General features: G+C 43.0%; 1 protein-coding gene across 1 annotated transcript in view; it reads left to right on the top strand.

The window, feature by feature from the left end:
* Window positions 1-21,516, top strand: part of COL22A1 (collagen type XXII alpha 1 chain) — a 200,051-nt gene that overhangs the window by 13,764 nt on the left and 164,771 nt on the right. Inside the window, exon 2 of the mRNA XM_053982357.1 lies at window positions 19,921-19,995. Coding sequence (XP_053838332.1) covers window positions 19,921-19,995 — 75 coding nt within the window. The remainder of the gene's footprint in view (window positions 1-19,920; window positions 19,996-21,516) is intronic.

The raw sequence follows: 21,516 nt of genomic DNA, 5'->3' as shown, positions 1-21,516 counted from the left end.
AGAGAATCCAATGATTTTTCTTAAGCTTACAAAGCAGGGCATTAAAGACCTCAGAAATAAACCTTGGCTGAACAGATTTACACGTGGTGCAAATCCCTTCCTTGTAGGGCACTCTGAAGATTTTCCATGAGAGGTTTGATGCACTCAAGTATAATGAAGGTGCACATTGGGTCATAGAGATCCAACCTCTTAGTCTTAAAAAACTCCTGTCCTACCAGCAGGGAAGGTATGTGAAACAACTGCAGAAATTCTTAGCAGATGGTTCCTCACTGCTGGCTGTATGCAGAGGTTTTACCTATGGGGGCAGGGGTGGGGTTGGTGGTGCCCCTACACCTTCTTCGTGTGCTCAGCACAGCCCAGCTCTCAGGATGGACCTGGCCTGGCTCTGCAGGTTCCTGGATGGTGTTTCTGCTCATGTGTGTTCCACTGCTCCCTGACAGGCACCTCCAGCATGGGGCCAGGCTGAGGCTGTGTTGATGCAGCTCAGGAACAGTGCAGGAGCACTTAAGACTGTAATTGTGTGAGGCTGACCCTTTCATCTTCTGTTCTTTCCTTTTTTCTTCTCAATAATTGTCTCCCCTTCACCACAAAATGCACAGGAGAAGAACAGCTTTTCAGGAAAAGTGTTTTCTACCCGTAACTCTGTGGTGTAGTGAGAGGGAGAAAAGCCAAGGAGAGGAAGTTGATGTCAGTAAGTTCATAGTCTCAGAGGTTGTTTTGTCTGTGTTTTCTCTTCCCCCACCACTCCTCATTATAGAATAAGCTCCCAAGTAACCTGCTATCATCAGAACACAGGGGACTGAAGGCACCAAGGGCCTCTCCCCTTCACCTGCTTTGTCCCAGGGGCTTGTGATTTTTCTCCTCTGGTTGGATGTGGATTCAAACTGAGCAGGGGATGAAGTGTTGATCAAGTCACTAAGTGGAAGGGGCTGGCTGCTCATCTTATTGTGGACTTCTGGTGAAGAATGGTCACTGATGGGGGACTCCACAACTCCCATGGACTCAAGCATCCCCCACAATCTATCCTTTAAATAAGCCTCGTTTGGAGTACAGGCATCCTTTATTTTCTTGTCTTCTGGACTCAGTTCTTTTTATAGCATCCACCTTTATTTTAATGTATGTGTGTGCACACACATCCATATATATAACTGGAAGTGAATGGAGTGATTTTTCTCTCAGTTAACACAAATAAAATCTAGGGAATGGAAACCACAGGGGTGGATAAACATGCTATTCATGCTGGGTGGATCTGTGCTCCCATAGGGGGAGGTGACTGTCCTAATTTCAGAACAGTACAGACTGAGTTTTCATTAAATCAGTAGAAGTTTAATTATATAATTTGGAATGGGAAAGTGGAGAGTGCAGACATATTTCTGCAATGAATCTATACTTATAGAGTAATTCCTGTAGTTTTGTTGGGGTTTTGGTGGTTTGGGTTGTTGGTTTTTTTTTTTTTTTTTGATGTGTTGATGATTTTCCTAGGGTTGGTGAGACCCATGAAAAAGCAGCTGAAGCCAGTACAGAGAAAACATTGCCTGTGTGTTTTCCTGCTCTTGGGATGAGCTTTTAATTTCACTTTCATCCGGAATTCCAGCCTAGATGCTAAGTTTGATTCTCTCTATGCTTCTGGGTTTGCAGGTGAGGAGGAGCTCTGCTAGGGTGATAGCATGAAAAAAATGGTTAATGCTGACTTTCACCAAGGAAAACAACATAGTGCTTACTCCCCTGTGAGCCCACCAAGCAGCATTTAACCTTCCCTGCTGGATTCACTCATTCTGCTACGGCAGCTCTTATTAATGAAGGTGGAAAATAAAGTGATGAATTCCAGCTGTAGGAGTTGGATCCTCTCTGGGTTAAAATGGGCCAGCTCAGGTGTGGTTCTAGTAAGGTACACCATGGCAACATTAACTCAAAAGCAATTACATTTAGAAGTTTATTATAGAAATATAGAATGGGTTGGAAGGGACATTAAACATCATCTATTTCCAACTTCCTACTATGGACAAGGATACCTTTCACTAGATCAGGTTCTTAGAGCTCCATACGGCCTGGCCTTGAACTCTGATAGGGATGGGGCATCCAAAACCTCTCTGGTCAGCCCGTCCCAGTGCTTCACTTTAGAGTAAAAAAAAAAAAAAAAAAAAATTCTAATATCTAACCTAAACCTACTGTCTTTCACTTTGAAGCCATTCCCTCTTGTTCTGTCACTCCAGGTTCTTGTAAAAAGCCTCTCCATCTCTCAGATGTTGAAAGGCTGCAAGCAGGTCACCCCAAAGCCTTCTCTTTACCACCTGAAGAATCCAAATTCTCTCCACCTTTCTGTACAGGAGAGATGTTCCATCCCTCTAATCAACTTGGTGGCTTCCTCTGGACTTGCTCCCACAGGCTGATGTCCTATCTACATATATAAAGAGCTTAATGCAAATAATAGATTGGATGTACATGTGCAGCTTTATTTTTGTCTGGGCAGATACTGTGTGATGAAAACTTGAGCTTGCTTGGTATTTGTGCAAGATGTGAAGAGAATCATCTTTAAATTACTCTTTTATTTGGACTTGTACATTAACTTGCACTGACTAAGAAACTAAGAAAATTTTTGCCATATTAAATTCTGGCAGTGGTAATGATCAAAACTCCCAAACCACCTGTGAAAGAATATGTGATGAGATACGACCATCAGTACTCATCTTGCCTTTGGAAAGTATGGAAAACATGGAAATAGAGGGCATGTCATCAGTGTTAAAATTTGTTGCACTGATTGTCTGAATCCCATCAGCAAGACAAAAGTAGAAACTAGAAGCTGCTTCTTAAGGGACATGTAAGATTAATTTTTTTCTAACTGAGCACAGTTAATGTCTGAAAAAAGATCATCTATGGGGCTGGTAGAGTGTGCTCTGGCTTCTTTAAAATGCAGGCTGATGCCTTTTTAAGAGATGAGGTCTTGTTCATCTTGGCCTCAAACTGCTGGCTTTAACAGCATTTTCTTTTGAGAAAGATTATTTTCTGAAAGAGCAGATATTGCTGTGGCATATGAGATGTCTGATGTTGTGTGCAAGAGGCCTTGACGCTGGTCATAGTTTTCTGTAGATGTAAAATTTGTGAGTCTGGCAGAGAGATGGAGAAAAAGCTTTGTTGAGAGGTCACCAATATATTTTCCTTGTGCTTTCCCCCAGCAGAAAATCCACCAGAACCTCTCTATTAGACTCTGAGCTTTCAGACCTTGGAGGAAGGATATTTTAATCCCTAAGTGTCTACATATATAGGAATCTTTGCAGCATCTTGGTCCTGGCATGGGTGAAAGATGAGAAGAAAAATAAAATGAAAAATGTAGCCTTTGATTAGAAGGCAAACAGTGCTCTAATGGAGGTGATTAGAGACAAACTGTAGACTTTGTCTGGCCATAAGGCAATGGAGTGATTTTCTTGCGTGGTGGCCTGGAAGGCTGCCAAGCTGTTTCTCAGTAACTAATCCTGAGTCAGTTATGGGCACAGAAAACAACACCACATATCCAACACTTTCCAGGGAAAGGGGTCAGACACTGATGGTGGTGATCTCTGTAGGGAACAAGTTTTCAATTTCCCAGCAGGAGCACCGGCTCCATGTCACTCTCCCCAACCCATCTGCTTCCCAGAGAGGCAGTGGGGGAGCAATTCAAGAGAAGCTGGCCTCAGATCATTATGAAGACAGTCAGTTCTTTGAGAAGATAATGATGTGATGACTAGTGAATGGCTAGGAAGAAACAGATCCCAGATGGATCAAGCCTAACTATTAAAAGGGCTCGGGGTTTCCTTGTCTTACTTCTTATCTCATATGAAAATTCCCTCTTTCTGTAATTCCTTATAAAAGCATGTTCTGCACAAAGAAATAAATGCACCTCTGTGGGCCTTTGTAAGATGGAGTCCCTGTCACCTAAGGCATTCTGGCCACAACAGCCACCACTATGAAGTTAAAGCAACATCCTGTGAAGCTGAAGCTACCAGTGTTATGAGTGACCACTGGTACATTCTTGACTCCTTTGTGCTCCACTGTTATCATGGAATCATATAATTATTAAAGTGAGAAAACACCTCCTGAAATCATGGAGTTCAACTCTTATCCTGTCACTCCTTGTCCCTCAGGGCCACATCTACACATTTTTTGTGTGCTTCCATGGATGGTGATTCCACCATTTCCCTCGGCAGCCTGTTCCAATGCTTGACTACCCCTTCAGTGAAGAAATTGTTCCTAATATCCAATCCCTGGTGCAACTTGAGCCCATTTCCTCTTGTCCTCTTAGCTTGTTACTTGGGAGAAGAGACTCACCCCCACCTAGCTACAACCTCCTTTCAGGGAGTTGTAGAAAGTGATGAGATCTCCCTGAGCCTCCTTTTCTTCAAGCTGAACATCCCCAGCTCCCTCAGCTGTTTTTTTTATCAGACTTGTGCTCCAGACCCTTCCCCAGGTTTGTTGCTCTTCTCTGGACATGCTCCAGCAACTCTGTAATCAATACTTGAGTAACTCAGCAAAATATCTGCTGGTTCTGGATATCTCCATGTGAGCTCTGGGACGGAGGGAACCCCTTTGAACACCCCAGCTATCTCTGTGGATGTTTGTGCTGAGCAGCAGCAATGGAGGGCCTGACTCTCCATGTGCCCACACAGTGTAACCAGAAGAAATGCCACCCAGAGGGATGTCCTGTGTCAGCACAGGCCCTTGGAAGCCACCCCACTGCCAGTAAAACTCCTGGGCCCTGGCACTGTCCCACCACAGCCCATGGGACACTTGGTGGGATGGGTTCACTCTGCGCTAATGAGCTCTTTCTAAACAATGACCTGACATGGTTCAGGGAATAGCAGAGTCCCAGGCCAGGAGCCTTTTCCTAATGGGCAGTGGGAATGTGGCATCCCAATTTTGGGTGGATGGGAGTAGGGAGAATAGTTTGGCTCTGTCTTCCTGCCCTCCTGGCCAAAGAATGAGTTTGGTTTGTATAGAGATATGTAAGTGCTGAGCATTGTAAAGCAGACAGGATGTTTGAATGGGGAAGCATTGGTCCATACTACACTGTTTTGTGGTTGGTGGGAGTTTCCTCAGCTAGTCATAAATGCTGTTGCCAGTTCTTGTGTAGTAGCACAGCTATCAGGTTTGTAGGTCATTCTTAGGCAAATCACATTCTTCATGGTGTTTCTTTTCCTGTGTGAATTTGGGGTTTGGTACAGTGACCTGTGAAATCTCATCCAGGATGTTGCTGGGATGAGAAGCTCAGTGAAATAGCCAAAGCCAAGAATGTGATCACAGAGTCAGAAAATCACTGAATTGTTTGGGTTGGAGGGGAAATTATAAGATCATGTAATTCTAACCCCCCTCTAGGGCTAGAGACACCTTTGAGTCAATCAGGTTGCTCCAAGCCCCATCCCACCTGGCCTTGAACACTTCCAGGGATGGGGCAGCCACAGGTTTTCTGGGCAGCCTGTACTAATGCCTCATCACCTTTATAATAAAGGATTTCTTCCTAATCCTTATATCTAATCTAAATCTACTCTTTTCAGTTTGAAGCTATTTCCCTTTGGCCTGTCACTACCTGCTCATGTAAAGAATTCCTCTCCAGATTTCTTCTATTATGTGAAGGTTTTTCAGTGCTTTCCAAGCCAAGACTGTCTTTGACCTCTCCACATGGGGAACTTGAGGAAGCTGCCTTTCCTGTTTTCTGCTTTTACTTTTGTGTGATTTATCCAGATTTATCTCTCTTCACCTGAAAGGCTTCACATCCTCAGACTGAGTTTTGCAGGCTCACAGCTGTAACAGGACTCATTTGTTTGATATCAGGCCTTGGTCATTAGGGATAGAGCTGACTTTGAGGTGTCCTGTGCTATGCTTTTAGCTTTCTTTCTTTGTGATCAGCAACAGCGGCAAATGGGTGTACACAAAACAAAACACCCAGCTACATTCCTCACTCATTTACATTGATCTAAAACCAGATTAATTTCACTTTAATGAATGAGCAACTAAGCAAGAGAGTTGGCCTACCACCATACTTTGTACTAATTAGTATTTTTCTTACCAGTGCCTGCAGAAAAGCCAATCTGTTTTCTTTTCTGGGCTGAAAAACACCCTCCGTGGTAATTTTCATCACCAGCATGTATGTCATTCCTCTGGGCTTCCGCAGCCTCTTAGAAAAACCTGTTGCAGGGCAAAATAATTTCACCAAGCTTCTGGTGTTCAGCAAGCGTGGGGCACGGAGGGCTGGACATGCTCTTTGCCGTGGGGACTTTCCTGGAATTCATGCTGGCCCCCATTTGCTCATAGCTGGGTTTTGTGATAGCTGCTTTCCATGCAAAATAGCTCAGCTTTTGTGGCATCCTAGCACAGACCAGTGTGAGTGGCAGCTGTGCTCTGCGGCAAGGGGAGCTCTGCCTTTGTTGGAGGGGTGGGTACTCGCTCCCAGTTATTCAGAGCCTCAATTAAAGGAGGCAAACTGTGGTTATTAGTTGTGCTCACTGGGGCAGAGCACAATGAGGTCAGCTCAGTGTGCAAGGGAACCCCCTGGATGGCTCAGGCAGCCCAGGCCTCCCAAAGATCCAGGGGGAAACAGGGAGGGGAAAAGGACAAAGCTTGGGGTGCCAGTGCCAGGCAGGGACACTTGGGCTGAACGTATCAAAGGCAGCCCTGCTCCCTGGAAGGGCTGTGGGGCGATGCGTGGGAATGGCGCTGGTGCCAGCAGATCTTGGCAGTGGGGCCTTTGTTCCACCGGCGGGATTTGCTGAGCTGATGGATCCCATTTCCATTGCCCCGGAGGAGAAGGTGGCAAGGGGCCAACTGGTCCACACTGGGACTTGTGCAGCGTGTTTTAGAGTTATTAAAAGATTCTTTTAAGAAATGGATTAGCTTCCTCAGCTCTGTTTTTCCATCTTCTGCTTTCCCCTCTCATGTGTGTTCTGCATAATTTTTATAATGAACTTGCAGTCTTGCCACTTCAGGCTTTTGGCCACTCTACTTATGGCAATTATACAGAATATTTATAATCTTATCAGAAAGTGCTAATGAAAAGCTTTAATGTGTCTAGCCATTTTCTTGCAGCAGACTTCACTGTTCCTTTCTTCACACAGAAAGTCCCACGCCTAGCATGTGGCCTGACACAGTTCTGCAAGCTCAAACTTTTGACCATGATCCTCACCTAGAAACAATTTCTTCTTCAGGTCAGCACCTAAAATATCCACTCCCAAAGTCAGTACCTCAGCAAGCCATGTCAGATAAACTTGCACCAGCCTTCACCACATACACTTATGGCTCAAGTTGCTCTTTAAGAGGGGAGGAGCTGCAAAAGGAAGCTGGGAACTTCCTTAGGATTACAGTTCCTATGATAACATTAGTTCCTCTTCCAGTTCTCCCTCTGCATGGATAACATAACTGCAAGTCAAACCTTGCTGAATAGGCAACTTCCCCAGGAAGTAAAGCTGAAATGTAATTTTTCCATCTTCCTTGAGGGACAGAATCTGTGATCCAGGCAAAATAACAGCTCTGATTGCTCAGTACTTGCACAGATGTCTAATTCCTCTGTAGCATGCACCCATACCTTCTCCATTGCTTCTGGATCTTATGGGCAACTGGGAATGACTCTTCAGCATTGATTTTCCCTAGTTCTCCCTGACAAAAAACCAAAGCTGGTTGCCCTGTCCTTTACTGGGTGTTTGTGAGCCCTCCTGGCTGTTCTCTCTTTGTGTGCAGAGACACATGGATGTTCCAGCCAAGTTCTGGCCTTGATTTTATTTTGCTTTGTGCCCAATACACTCCCTTATAAAGTCTGGGAAATAACTGCTAAAGAGCTCCAAGAATTACTTTTTGAGGCATCAACTATACAGGATATAATCTACCTTTCTGCCAATGCAGAAAGGGGGAAGATTACCTAAGAAGATAGGTTGGATATTAGGAAAACATTCTTCACTGAGAGACTTTTTAAGAATTGGAACAGACTTCCCAGGGAAGTGGTGGAGTCACCATCAGTGGAAATTTAAAAAAAATGAGTGGACTTTGTGATATGGTTTAATAGACATGGTGGTTAAAATGTAGGAGTCAATGAACTTGGAGTTTTTTAACAATCTTAATGATTCTGTGAGTCAGTTCTTCTCTAGGACAGGGTTAAAAAAGCATCAAAGAAGAAGAGTCTGGCTGGTTCTCAGTGCCTGTGTGGCTCTTTGGTGCAATGAGAGCATCTTCACTTTAGCACTGTACAAAGGTGAAACCCCCAAAGTGGCTGTGCTGAAGAGAATCCTAGTGGATCCCCACAACAAGTGATGCAGAACTGACTGTGAAATTCCATTTCCCATCTATGCATCCCCACCTGATGCAGCAATTCCCAGCATATCCTCTGCAAAAACATCACTTAGGGAGGGGAAAAAAAAGTCCAAGAGGAAAGAAATGAATTGATCTTTGGCCTAATTTGAAAGGCAGGTTTCAGAGATCCTTGGAAAAATTTAGGGATGTGTAAATAAAAAAGTATTTTAAAAAACTCAAGCCTGTTGGACATGCTTTAAAATGTTTGGTGACCCTGAAAAAAACACTTTGTGGGAATCAGTTTTACTACAGAAAACTTGCTGAACTGCTTCTGAGGCATCTGATACAATACAGCAAATCTCCTTTCCTGAGGCCACAAGAAATTTTCTGAAACCCCTTTCCTTCTCAGGCTGGAGACTTGCATGCACAATGACCACAATGCTGAATGTTGTCCTTCAGGACTCATCAGAAGCTCTCGAGCTAATACATTGTACTTCTGCCTGCAATTTAATTTTATTTCAGATTGAAACATCAATTCCAAATCTCTCATTCCTAGCTGACAGCAGGTAAAATTATCCCCCTCCCACAGTATACACCCCTAGGTGCATGAGCTAGCAGACACTGTGTTTTGGAGGAAAAGAAACCTCTCAGAATTGATTTGGGATCTCTTAATTAAATGCCTGTCATAGGGAAAATGCTAATTCATCAAGATCAAAACTGCTGGGCAAAACCAATTTATATGAGTTTTTGATCATGGAGAAGGATTGGGGAAAAATCTTTGAAGCTATTAAAATGCTTTATTTTGAACTTAGGGGTTTTTGCAATGTGGGGAAGTTCTGATTTTGGTTCAAAATATCAATTGCTTAATATATTTTTTAAAAAAATCAATGCAAACCATGTTCCCCGTTGGAGAGTCAGTGTGCTCAGCTCCCTGGAGAGGGACAATGGGGACAGGTACCACTGGGCTGACTTTGCAGGTCCTCTGGAAACACAGATTCTCTCAAGCTGGGATATACCTTTTGTGGCTGGGTAGCTGAAAGTTTTACAGCATTAACTCATCCTAGCATGTCTGTGGGGAGGCTTGTGTTGTGCTGCTGGCAGACTGGCACAACAATAGCACAATTTGATTCCAGGTGTGTGAATAAGACAGCACAGGTGTATTACACAGTGTGGCAGCCCTGTATTAATGTAGAGGGTTTGATAAATGGGTTTTTTCCTGGCACAGATAAGCTTTTAGTGGGGATTGAAGATCTCAGTAGTCAGAGGTGGCAGGGCTATAGATGCTGATTGATGCCCATGTGCTTTCTCCTGCTTGACTCCTTTCTTTTTTGTGCTCCAGTTTGACTCTTTCCCTTTTCCCTTCCTGCACAGTTGTCTTGTCTGAAATATCTTCTTAGACCTCCTTAAAAATGAGTGGTTAACATTTTTGAGCAGGGAAAACTCAGTTGGGGGAAAGAAACGGGAAATTGGCATTTGAACTATGTGCACCTGGCTTGAGTAACGTAGCCCAGGTTGTGCCTGCTTTTATTTATTGCTCACAAATTCTTATTTTCCAGGCTCCACTTGTCACATCCTTTGTTTAGCAGAGTGTGGAGGGGGCAGATGCCCTCAAAACCACTTCTGGTTAAGTTGCTTTTCTTTTGGCTGCTTTTAGGCTTCTGAAGAGAGATTGCTGAAGTGCAATGGGAAGGAAGCACCCAGATCTTATGCAAACCTCCATAGAAAGTTTGGGCCTGGTGGCATATTTGGAATTGGCACGTGAATCAAGATGTTTGGATAAAATTAACATAGGACTGAAGTTATCTTTCAAAATTTAAGTCAGAAGTGAGCCCAGGCTTTCAACCTGGCTGTTTTTAGGTTTGTCTGAAAGCTGAAAAACCCAGATGGTCTCCTAAAGGTCTTTAAATCTGTTAAGACCTTTACAGGTATCAATGGTCTGTTTAAACCCTTTGGAGGTAAAGAAGTGAACACTGAGCTTGCTCCTGCCATCCTTCACTTGTTTTGAGTAATTTCTTTTTCCTGATGGACTCTGTAGCACCCTGGAAGGCAGAGATAGAGCTCTGGGAGCCAGCAGCTTTGGTGGCATCTGATTTTGGACAAGTCCTTTTTGTCACATGACCAATCATCCTCAAGCTGTTTCCATTGGTGTTCCCAAGGTTTAATCCCATTAGATTATCAGATCCTCTTCAAGAATCTCTTATGAAGATCTGTATCACTGCAGAAGTGCCCCATTGTTTTCTCTGGCTGGTCTTGGGGCTGGCACATGCCTGCCACTACCTTTTGCCTCTGTGTGGCCAGTTCCATGCCCTGCCCAGGAAAGGCCAAATTCAACAGGATGAGGACAACAACCAGGCAAACTTCTGAGTTTGCTGAGGTGCATCCATAAAATAGCAGCCAGAATGTGATTTTAACCTGGTTTCTTCTAAGAGGAAACTAAAGTCACTTTTCTTAAACTCTCTCCATTTTGCAAAGGTGATGTTACAATTCTTTACAAAATGAAACCCAACTCTTAGCCTGCTGAGTCATGTCTTCTATTTATACAGAAATTTCTTTGCTTTCCTCTTATGATATATTTATACTGCTGTTGGTCAGAGTCCCAAAGCCACAGTTACAGTAACCCTCAGAAATACCCACATGGAAGAAGATACTGTTCAATTTGCAGTTGTATAATTACACCAGAAGAGTAATGGCAGTCAGAGTCCCTCTTAAACTCATCCTTGAGCTATATTTCCCTCTTGGAACTTATTTGAGAACAGCTAGTGTATATTTATTGATCAGCTGAAAAGCCATGAGCTTTGAAACAAGTTGCTTCTAATTAATTCACTTTTGGAACTACTGTGAGGGAACAGAATGCTTTACAGAATGGATTTCTTGTTATTATTCTGGACAAGTAATTGCTTTTATAGAAATTTAACAAATAAAATAACATTTGTGGTCTGCCCAGGATTTGGGGTTTTTTTTTAAGAAAAAAATCAATTATAAACTGTGACTTGACATCTCAGCTTTCTGGCAGTGCTCAGATGAGGAGACTCCATGCTCTTGTCTCTATGTTGTGGCACATGGGAGGATAATGGACAGACTGTCTTGTCCCTCCAGCCAGCAGTGGGAACTGATGGCTTCAGCAGATCTGTAGCTGCACTGCTCCATTGGACTCATCTGGGGAATGTGCCTTTGGTGAATGCCCAGTGCAAGTGAGATTGATGAGGTTTTATAGCAGAAATACTGTATTGTTCCTATTCTGTGAGAACCAACCTACCAGAGCTTCACACCAAGTTTATTTTTAATCATCCCAGTTGTTTCAATTACAGGACTAACACAGAATTGCTATTTTAAAACCAAATAAAACCCCCCATCTCTCATATATTGATAGAATTTTATAACATTGAGTCCATCCTAAAATCAGTTGTTGCTATAAGAGATTTTGCATTTTTTTGCTACTGCTGCTACCAGCTCCCTGTTGTGAAATTTGCTGCTGGCAGAATTTTGCTTCCATATTACTTGTTTAATAGCACAGGAAAAAAAAAATAAGAGAGATCTGCATGTGTTCGTGAAATGCTTCTCCTGTTTCTACAACCAGCATCTGCATGTGTGGTACTGATCTTTATAAGTTTTAAAAGGAGTGTAAAGCACAGATGTTTTACCTTGGGTCTTCTTGCACACCACAGAAATCTCATTGTTCATTACATGGGTGGATATTGGAATTGATCCATGTCCAATGGTGCAAAATCCAAGAATATAAAAACTTTATTTTCTAAACCTTAATGAGTGAGAAGGAGAGAGAGAATGATGGAATTTTTTACGCTTGGCAGTTCTGCAGCTGTGAGGTGGTGGGCAGGTGAGATAATCTACCTGGAGTGGTTTCTGTTCCATCCATAGACTGCTCATTCCCACCTGTACCCCTAGGGAGGCCCTGTGTGCTGATCTTTTCTTTCTGCACTCTCGGGATCCCCACTTTGGCAGGTGGGGTGGCTTGGTCTCCCCACAGCCAGGTGAGCTGTACCTTTGATTTGTGCTCTTTATCTGGGACACAAGGCCAAGCAGGAAACCTTTTTAGCTTTGCAGCACCCTGTTCTCTCCAGCCTCTGAAGTACAGGCAGCAAACACCTAAAATTGTGCCAAAGAGCCCAGCAGCTGCATCAGGAGTGACATGTTCCATCTGTGCCAATAGAGCAGCTACTAGGGAAGGGCTTGCTGCTGTGGCTGCTGGCTCCTGGAGGGTGTGCTCCAGTTCAACTCCATACTGTCATCCTGTTCAATATTTTATAGGTCATTAGCATGAAGACATACTCATGGCAATTCATCTGCTAAGGCAATGGTTGGTCACTCAGGAGAAACCCTGTGGCTCACTCCAATCAAAGACACTTAGCATGGTGAAGCTTCACCTCTTTCCCAAAATGAGAGAAGGAGATGGACTCGTGCCCCAGAGCAGCAATCAGCTCCTGGCCTGGATGGAGAGCAGCTGCTAATTGCTTTCCTCAAAACCTTGTGCTGTTTGCTGACAAGCTCCTTGGCACACAGTCTCTATGTTTGTTTAGGGGCAGACACAAGCAAATTAGCTTGGAAGTGCCAAGGCCTGATGCTATTTTCATAGTTCCCAGAGTGCCACTTATTCCCTGTGGGAGCATGTGCAAATTAATTCTGTATGCTGCTCACTTAAATGGTGCTAATTGCATCAGTCCTCTTGACAATATACTTCTGCTGCCAGTCATAGGACGAGTTTCTAGCATTTGTGTGGGTGCATTAGAGAGGGAGAGGTTCTCTGAGCATCCTGCAGTGCAGGTATCCTTTGGAAAGAGGAGTCCTCACCAAGATTCAGGAACTTCTCTAGAAAACGTTAAAGGGTGTCTGAAGCTGAGCTTAGGGTTAGATTATGGGGGTCAGCCTAGAGATGGGGCTGATGGGCTGTAAAGGATTCCCTGTGCTGGTGGAGGTGTGTAGTTGTTACTTCTTGTGTGCTGTTGGGATGGGAGCTACCTTTAGTATTGTCTCTTTTGGAATCAAGATCCAGAGCACAGGACAGAGAGAAAGGAAAAATAAAAAAGGCAATTGATAGTAACAAAAGAAGAGAGAGATGCTTAGATCCAGGGTGAGAAGATGGTATAAATGCACAGTGCAGCCTGCCACATTGTGGGGAAAACAGTATTTGTCACATCTCTCCAATGTGGAGCTCCAGTGTAAGTGAGACAGGACAGGAAAAAAATGTGGAAGAGGAATTTAACATTTTTTATTAAATTTACTTTACTACCTTCAAAAGGACTTCAAGTGCTTTGCAAATGCCAGAACTCCCTGCATTCCTACTGTCCCTATTTAAACAGGATACAGTATTTCTTTGCTGTGCATGCAGCCCCCTTCCCACTTTCCCATTTGCACTGAACGCATTTAAGGATTGGTGGCCTGTGGCCATAAAATCAATTAGCATTGTTGCTTTTGATCTGTATTAGAGAACTCTTAGCAAAGGATGATATTTATGGGCTATATCTAAACTAGTAACTGTAAATATGGCCAGAAGCATTCCATGGCAGTGGAATGCACTCCTCTGCCCTGGGGTCTGGGACGTTTTGCCTCAGGCAAGCTGACACTGCACTAGAACATTTCTGGGGCCCACATGGGTACTTCCAACATGCCAGGGAGTATTCCTGGTCAGCAGCCCTCTTGTTTTGGAGGCTAAGTCCATTTGTGAGCATAGATATGGGCTTGAACATGCCTTGGCTTCAGTGCCCAGGAATGCATCCAACCATGCTTGTTTTAATTGGATGGATATAACTCTGGTGCCTTCGATAGATGTCTAATTTGGGAACTGTGTGTTCCTAGATTTCCCCTAGAAACAATGGGAAGAAAGTGGCTTTTTCAGGGCTACATCAGGGCACCTAAATTGGGTTTCTGCTCTGAATTGCTCTCTGAAGGAGCCCTGTTTCTCCATTCTACAGAAAGAGCCTTTCAAAGAAGAGTGTCCTCTTGCCTGGGACCTTAAATGAGTGTTGCATGGGAGCTCTCTGGGGTTTAATGCCCTGCAGTAATTTGCTTACTCTCTGTGTGGAACACACCATCTGCTGAGCCATGCCAGCACTGAATGGATGGTCACACAGAAATTCACTTTTTCTGGCTACTGTGCTGGAAAAGGAGAGGGAGCCCTGTGGACACAGGTCCCCAGAGTCCCACTGAAGTCAGGGACTTTTTCAGCAGACAGGGGAGCCTGGAGAGCAGTTCAGCTGGGGCGCTGGTGCATTTTCAGAATAATGTTTTAGTGGAAAAATGTGACAGATTTATCAGGAGTACGGTGGGCTGTGGCTGTGTTTTCTCTACCTGAAAGCTGTGCGGTGGTGAGGGTTTGCTATTCCCTTTTCATTTCACATGAGCATTTATGAGCTCTACAAGGGAGCTAGAGAGGGGTTTTTTGGCAAGGGTTTGTAGTGTTAGAAAAAGGGTAATGGTTTTAAATTGGAAGAGAGTAGGCTTATATTAGATAGCATGAAGAAATTCTTCACATTGAAGGTGGTGAGGTACAGGAACATGTTAGCTAGAGAAGCTGTGGATGCTAGATCCCTGGAAATGTTCAAGACCAGGTTGGATGGGGCCCTGTGAAACCTGGTCTAGTGAAAGTGTCCTTGCCCATGGCAGAGGGGTTGGAAACAGAGAATCTTTAAGGTCCCTTCCAGCCCAAAGCATTCCATGATGCTCTGATTCTATCACTATAGTGACAGAGAGCCTTTGTGTGAGAGCAAATATGGAAACCTCATCCAGCATCAATGTAGGCATTATTTGAAGGAAAAAAGACTGAATCAACCTTGGCTTCAGCAGCCACAAACAAGTGATTTTCCTGGCACTGATGGACTTCAGGCTCCATGGTGTGAAGATTCAGTGTGATTTCAGAAAGGAAAGGAGAGTTGCACAAGGCATTAAACTGCAAGGTGTAATCATAGAATTGCTGTGATGCTTTGTTGTACCTACACCTTGCTACAAATTATAATGTTAGTACAGACACTATTGCAGTATCATTACACTGTCAGGGCCGCCTGCCACTGTAGCTGAAAAAAATGCCACGTTTTTCCTTATAAATTTGTTTCCATGGTGGGTGGCACTTTATGGATTGGGTTATTTGCAGTGAAAGAATATCTGACAACAAACATTTGCCAAAAAATATTCGGTTAATATGAGCAGAGAGTGGAGGCATTCTTTCAAAAGAAGCACTTTTAAAAGAGTGAGGGGGAAAAAACCCTTAAATTTGGAGGCTATAAAATGGTCTATGTGCAATGTTTTATAAAAGAAAAGTACAAATAAAGGTAGTACTATATATAGGAGTCATCAACTGACTGCAGGGAATTAGAAATGCTGGAGGAACGGCTGCAAGAGAACCGCCTGCGTAATTAAAGAACAGAGCTAATGGGTTCTGGGAAAGCTCCTCTGAGAAACTACTTGCATGAAATATTCTTGACTTTAAGAAAAAAATTTCTCACCAGGCCCCTTCCCCTTTAAGTTCAATCTTCAATGGGAAAATTATTTCAAAGTAGAAAAAATTTGCAATACTATCTACGTAAGAATATGAAACCCACCCACCCCTTAACCCAAATTTCTTTTTCTTACCAGGCTGTCTGCCTGTAAAGCTTTTCTGCCTGTAAAATTTTGGGAGACAACTTTTAGGGAAATCTGCATTTGCCCTGCATTCTCTTATTCATGGACAGGATTACGAGGGGCTAAACTTCAATGTCAGGGGATGAGACAACTAGAAAATTTCTCTTGTGGGAATGGAATAATGATGGAGATTCAGAGTATCTAAATCTCTGACAATGCACTATGTGCTGCTGAGATTCTGGAATCCTGAAATTCTCAGTCTGGAAGGGAAAAAAAAAAAGAAACATGATAATAAATAATGTTTGCTTTAGCCTTCTTGTGTTTCCATTCTCACCTCTCTACTTTATTCTTGTGAAACTTGACAGCTACACATGTTCAGCATTCATTATACACCAGTCCCCAGAGGAGCCCTTGGCAGCTGAGGGCTTGCTTATCCTTGAAAGAATTAAAATGAAAAGTAAGAAACTGTTTCAGTAGAGTCCTATGGACACAAGGATGGAAAGCTGGCAATGGGGATTCGTGTTTATCACTTTACAGGGAAGGTTTCTCTATAGAAAGCCCTAAGGGGCAGCAGAATCACACCATTCCTAGCCAGGAATTGCTATAACAGATATAATACTGCCATTTCCCTCCCCCCTGTCTTTAAGACTTCCTTCCTTCCTCCCTTCCTCCCTTCCTCCCTTCCCTTCCCTTCCCTTCCCTTCCCTTCCCTTCCCTTCCCTTCCCTTCCCTTCCCTTCCCTTCCCTTCCCTTCCCTTCCCTTCCCTTCCCTTCCCTTCCCTTCCCTTCCCTTCCCTTCCCTTCCCTTCCCTTCCCTTCCCTTCCCTTCCCTTCCCTTCCCTTCCCTTCCCTTCCCTTCCCTTCCCTTCCCTTCCCTTCCCTTCCCTTCCCTTCCCTTCCCTTCCCTTCCCTTCCCTTCCCTTCCCTTCCCTTCCCTTCCCTTCCCTTCCCTTCCCTTCCCTTCCCTCCTTCTCCCCCTCCTTCTCCACCCACATGCTTTTCTCTCCCCTCCTTTCTCATTCTCTTTTATTTCCCCTTTGTTTTCTATCCCATTTCCTTGAACTTCTTTTGAAATGGCTTGGAGGCAAAGGCACTCAAACAATCAGATCACTTTTCCAAACTTGCAGCCCAATTGTTACATTTTAATTGCAATAGGTTATTTAATGTTTTTTTAGTGTTAGTGAATGTTCCTGATCCAACATGTTCTTCTGAAGTCTCTTTGCAGAACATATACTCTGTAGGACATATTGTCTCTTGCATTTAAAATGTTTGAGAGCTGTGGGATTCTTTTTTTCATAGGGAAGGTTCTAAAAAGTGATGTTTGGAAGCAAGGCTTAAGTCCCTCCTCATCAAACAGATTTCAGTGTGATTTTCTTACAGAAAAGGGGGTATCTGCAGTTAAATTACTTTCAGAAATTCTTCCTTCAACAAGAAGCTCTTACAAACCAGGGACACGGGGGGTTCCTGGACTGCCAGTGCACATGGACAGCTCCTGCCCAGCCTCTCACCTGCTGCACCCCCAAATCTCTCTGGGCAGAGCTGCTCTCAGTCCCTTCATTCCCCAGCCTGGATGGATACAGGGGTTGCCCCAACCCAAGTGCAGCACCAGCACCTGGTCTTGTTAAACCTGATGAGATTTCCATGAGCCACTTCTGGAGCTTGTCCAGGTCCCTCTGGATGGTCCCATCCTTCAGTGTGTCAACAGCATCACTCAGCTTGGTGTCATCTGCAAATTTACATACACAGAGCTTCCTAGTCCCTCTAATGATGGGCCTTTGAAATGATGATAATGTAAGGCTATTAGAAGTTGAAAAAATGGTCCATATGTATAGGTATAGAGCAATTTGCCTGATCTCACTCACAAAAAATGTAATATTTGATATTGAAACCAGTGAATAAAGTATTACAGAGAAGGAATTATTATGTATCCCTATTCAAGAATTATAATTTTATGAGAAAGAGGTCATTACTAACAAAACTAATTTTCTTCTGTAGAGTTACAGTTTGGTTGATATGGTAACTACCTTGATAAAATACATTTGTTCTTTAATAAAGTACATTTTTTCTTAGGCATGGTTACTATGTATTGAATTGCATTTGCATTAGAAAGTAGCGCTCTACAATGGATTAAAAGCTGACTGATCTCATGTAGCAGGTGTCAGTGGAAAGTCATCATTCCTGGTGCAACTGTAAAGGGATATTTAGCACTTCTAGTGCTATTAAAAATTTCCATGAACCTCGTGGATATAAATGCAAAGTCTTTGCTGATAAAAATTTTGGATAAAGAAAATGATTGACAGAATATTATATAAGGTTGCAGACAAGAAAGAAATTTTAAACAATACATATTTAAAGGCAACTGCAAGCAGAGGATGTAAAAAGGAGCAGAGGCTGAAAGCTCAGGTCAGTCAGCTGTACTTTCTCTTCTGTAAATCTGTAAAGATTTACAAATTAGCAGAGCCTCAGTTGCAGTGCAGATTTTTTTACTGTCTCTGCCATTGTCAATTGGTGCTCATTGCTGCAAATCCTCTGAACAAGTGTTTGCTCAGAGTTTTGCTTGGCAGGAGCAGAAAAAATGGGCATAAATGCTCTTTGACACCAGAATGTTCACCTGTGTCAGGGGTTTCATAGAAAGGCTCCAACAGAAGGAGGGCAGCTTTTGTCTTGCCTTCCCAGCAATGCAGCCCTGGGTGTGGCAATGAGACCTGGTGGCTCCTTGGGACTGATGGATGTGCTGTCAGTCCAGCACTCTGCTCCTTTGGACATACAGAGCTGTGCTGATAACTGGGATGGGAAAGGACCAACCTCATTTGAGACTCTGTGAATTATTTTGTGGCTGGAAAGTCATTGGAAATTGAGCATTGCAATAAACTTCTTTCCATTGCCAGCTATTTATACTCATTCCTTAGATGCAGGCAGGAGGGGAGGAGTCAAAAGGAGCATTGACATTTGTAAAATACAGGCAAAAGTAAGGCTACAGTTCTTTAAGAGGTAATAAAAGATTGTTCCTATCACTGTCTGCCCATGTGAAAGGTCCCTTCTACACTTTTTGAAAGCTCCTTTTAATTTGTGGAAGATGCTATCAGGTCTTCCTGGAAGGTCTTTCCCTTCTCTAGGCTGAGCAACCCATGCTCTCTCAGCCTGTTTTCACAGGAGAGGTGTTTCAGGCCTCAGATCATCTTTATGGCTTGCTAATAAGTCCAGTGTTATACATATAATGATATATATTTATTATTGTTGTTGTTACTATTGTTGTTGCTTTGTTATTGTTATAATTATAATATTGAACATGTACAGACCTGATATCTCCACCAGTTCTTCTCATTAAACTGATCCCTTGAGCTACCTGTCCTCATTGTTTACAAGAGTGCAATAAGCTATCGATCTGGGAAAAGAAAGCATAAATAAAAGTTGTTTTAAAGATTTGTCAGGACAAGGGTGGATACCTAGGCAGTTCTCTGTGGAAATGCATTTATCTCCAATTGTGTTGACACTAATTGGGAGCATGAGAAATGGCTGACAAAGACTGGGTATTTTCATGACTTTTTAAAACATATGTATAGGGGTGGATATTCTGCAAAGTTTTAGTAATTTAACTCCAACTTCTGCTTGAACAAAGTCAGGGAGGTTTTCTAGAGTAGGACCTGTCCTTTCTGAAAAGTTTGGGCAGCACCCCACCATCAGCTGGCCTTTCAGAACTTCCCTTTCAGCCAGGCTGAGAGTGGAAGCACATTCTGTATTTCCTTAAGTTTTTTTTTTTGTGACTTCCATGCAGATTTACAGACAGGAGAAAGACACAAACCCAGAGTGTTGTCCCAGCTGATGGAAAGGCTCAGTTCATCTATTCTGTCTTCCTGTCTGGTCAGGCAGCAAAAAGGGGCTCAAAACCAGACATAGTGTACTGGGTCTTTTGTCCATTGTGAAGTTATGCTATAGGGGAGAAGAAGGGCATTTAGGATGGACAGAGCCTGGGATGGAATTATTGCTGAGGTGCCACGTGAAAGTTCTGAACAAAACCCGGAAGATCAGCTGTTGTTAGTTCTGCAGCTTCCAAAATGATGTGTTTCCTTGGGATAATTTTGTACTGGTTCTTTTGCTTTTCAGATGTCCTGTGTCCAAATGTCCACGTGGAAGGAGACCGGTTCAAACACACCAATGGGGGCACTGATGAGATCCCAGGTAAACAGACAAACTTTTCTGCTGTCCCTCTGGGAACTGAAATAACATAACTGTACATTTCTTGTGCGGTGCTCTGATTCATTACACCTTTCCTAGATGGAATTTTCTTATTCCAACACATGTTCAGTGGTGAAGAAAGGTATTAGAAACTGTGGGGCTCCAAATGAGTTATCTGTTGACAACCAACACCAAATTAATCACAAACTTTCTTTTTATATGGCATCAAATTAAAAAACCAGTGGAGCTTAGTGGAGTGCAATAAGTCCTGGAGATCACTTTTTTCTCACTGCTGCACATTTAGTGAGTTTTAATGTCCATTTATTTGATCTGTGATTGTTGTGGAAATCCAAGCACAGTGGTAATTACCACTGGAGAAAGGTTTATGTGTGCATTTATATAAATAAAAGATTTTCTGAAGCACTGGTGAGAGATCAAGGGGAAATACAGTCTGGTGATAGCTCTGCTTTTCTGTGAGGTCTGATATATCTTTTCAGCCAGTTAAAGGACTTAATATTACATATTTGCAGGGACTGTGCCTCTTTTCTAGCCTCCCAAGTCTGCTTGAGCTGTTGGCAGGGAAAAGATGCCCATCAAGGTTGCATTGGGAATAATTGTGACTGACCCAAGGACATAACTCACTGCAGTGGGAGGCTGAAGGTTCTTCTGCAGCTTCATTATGAGTAGAAATACAGCTTTGCTACTCACTCGGAATTTTTTCATTGGAGGATTTTCACTGCCTGCACAAAATATCAGCTCCAACTGTGCTGTCTGTGGGTAGCTTATTTTGGCTGCAGTCTGATTACATCTGAGCCTGTGATAATGTTGGGTGGTAACATCTTTTGTGATCATTAGGCCCAAGCCCATTATCCCCAAACACCTATTTTGAACTGCTGTCTGTTGCTGGGTCTTACCTTAACCTGTCCTGAAAGTCCTCCTGTCTCTGGGCTGGGCAAACTTTAGAGCAACTCAACCCTCCTGATTCTGAATGAACCTATCTGCAGTGGAAGCTGCTGCTCAGAATGAGTAGGAGGAGTGTGTCCCTTCTCAGATGATCACCTTCTATGTGATTCTTTCCAGAAGAATGGAGCTACAAGTGGATTCCTATTTCCAGTTCATGTTTATCTGAATTTTGATTCAAGTGCTAACTAGTAGACTCTATGCTTTTATTTGACTTCTAAAACATATATTTTATTGAGCAATGTACAGGACAGGAATCCCAATTCAGATCTGGCACCAAAGTCTTTAGGTGTACATGCCTATATGCAGTAATATTTACATATGTATGTATATAGATAGATAGATAGATAGATAGATACACACATATATATATATATATAGACTCTTAGACTCATCTGTAATATTTTTGAGGTATTTTTCCTTTTATCTTCCAAGTCCCTCTTTCCTCCTAGGAAAGAAGTCAATATGCAGAATGTTAACATAAAAGATGACTTTGCTTTCTTAGATCTGTATGTTAGTTCAGGTTGGAAGGGTCCTAAGGAAATCATCTAGTCCAAAGTTCCA

Source organism: Vidua macroura, chromosome 1 (assembly GCF_024509145.1).
Source record: "Vidua macroura isolate BioBank_ID:100142 chromosome 1, ASM2450914v1, whole genome shotgun sequence".
Taxonomy (NCBI): Eukaryota; Metazoa; Chordata; class Aves; order Passeriformes; family Viduidae; genus Vidua; species Vidua macroura.
This window is presented reverse-complemented; position numbering and strand designations above follow the sequence as displayed.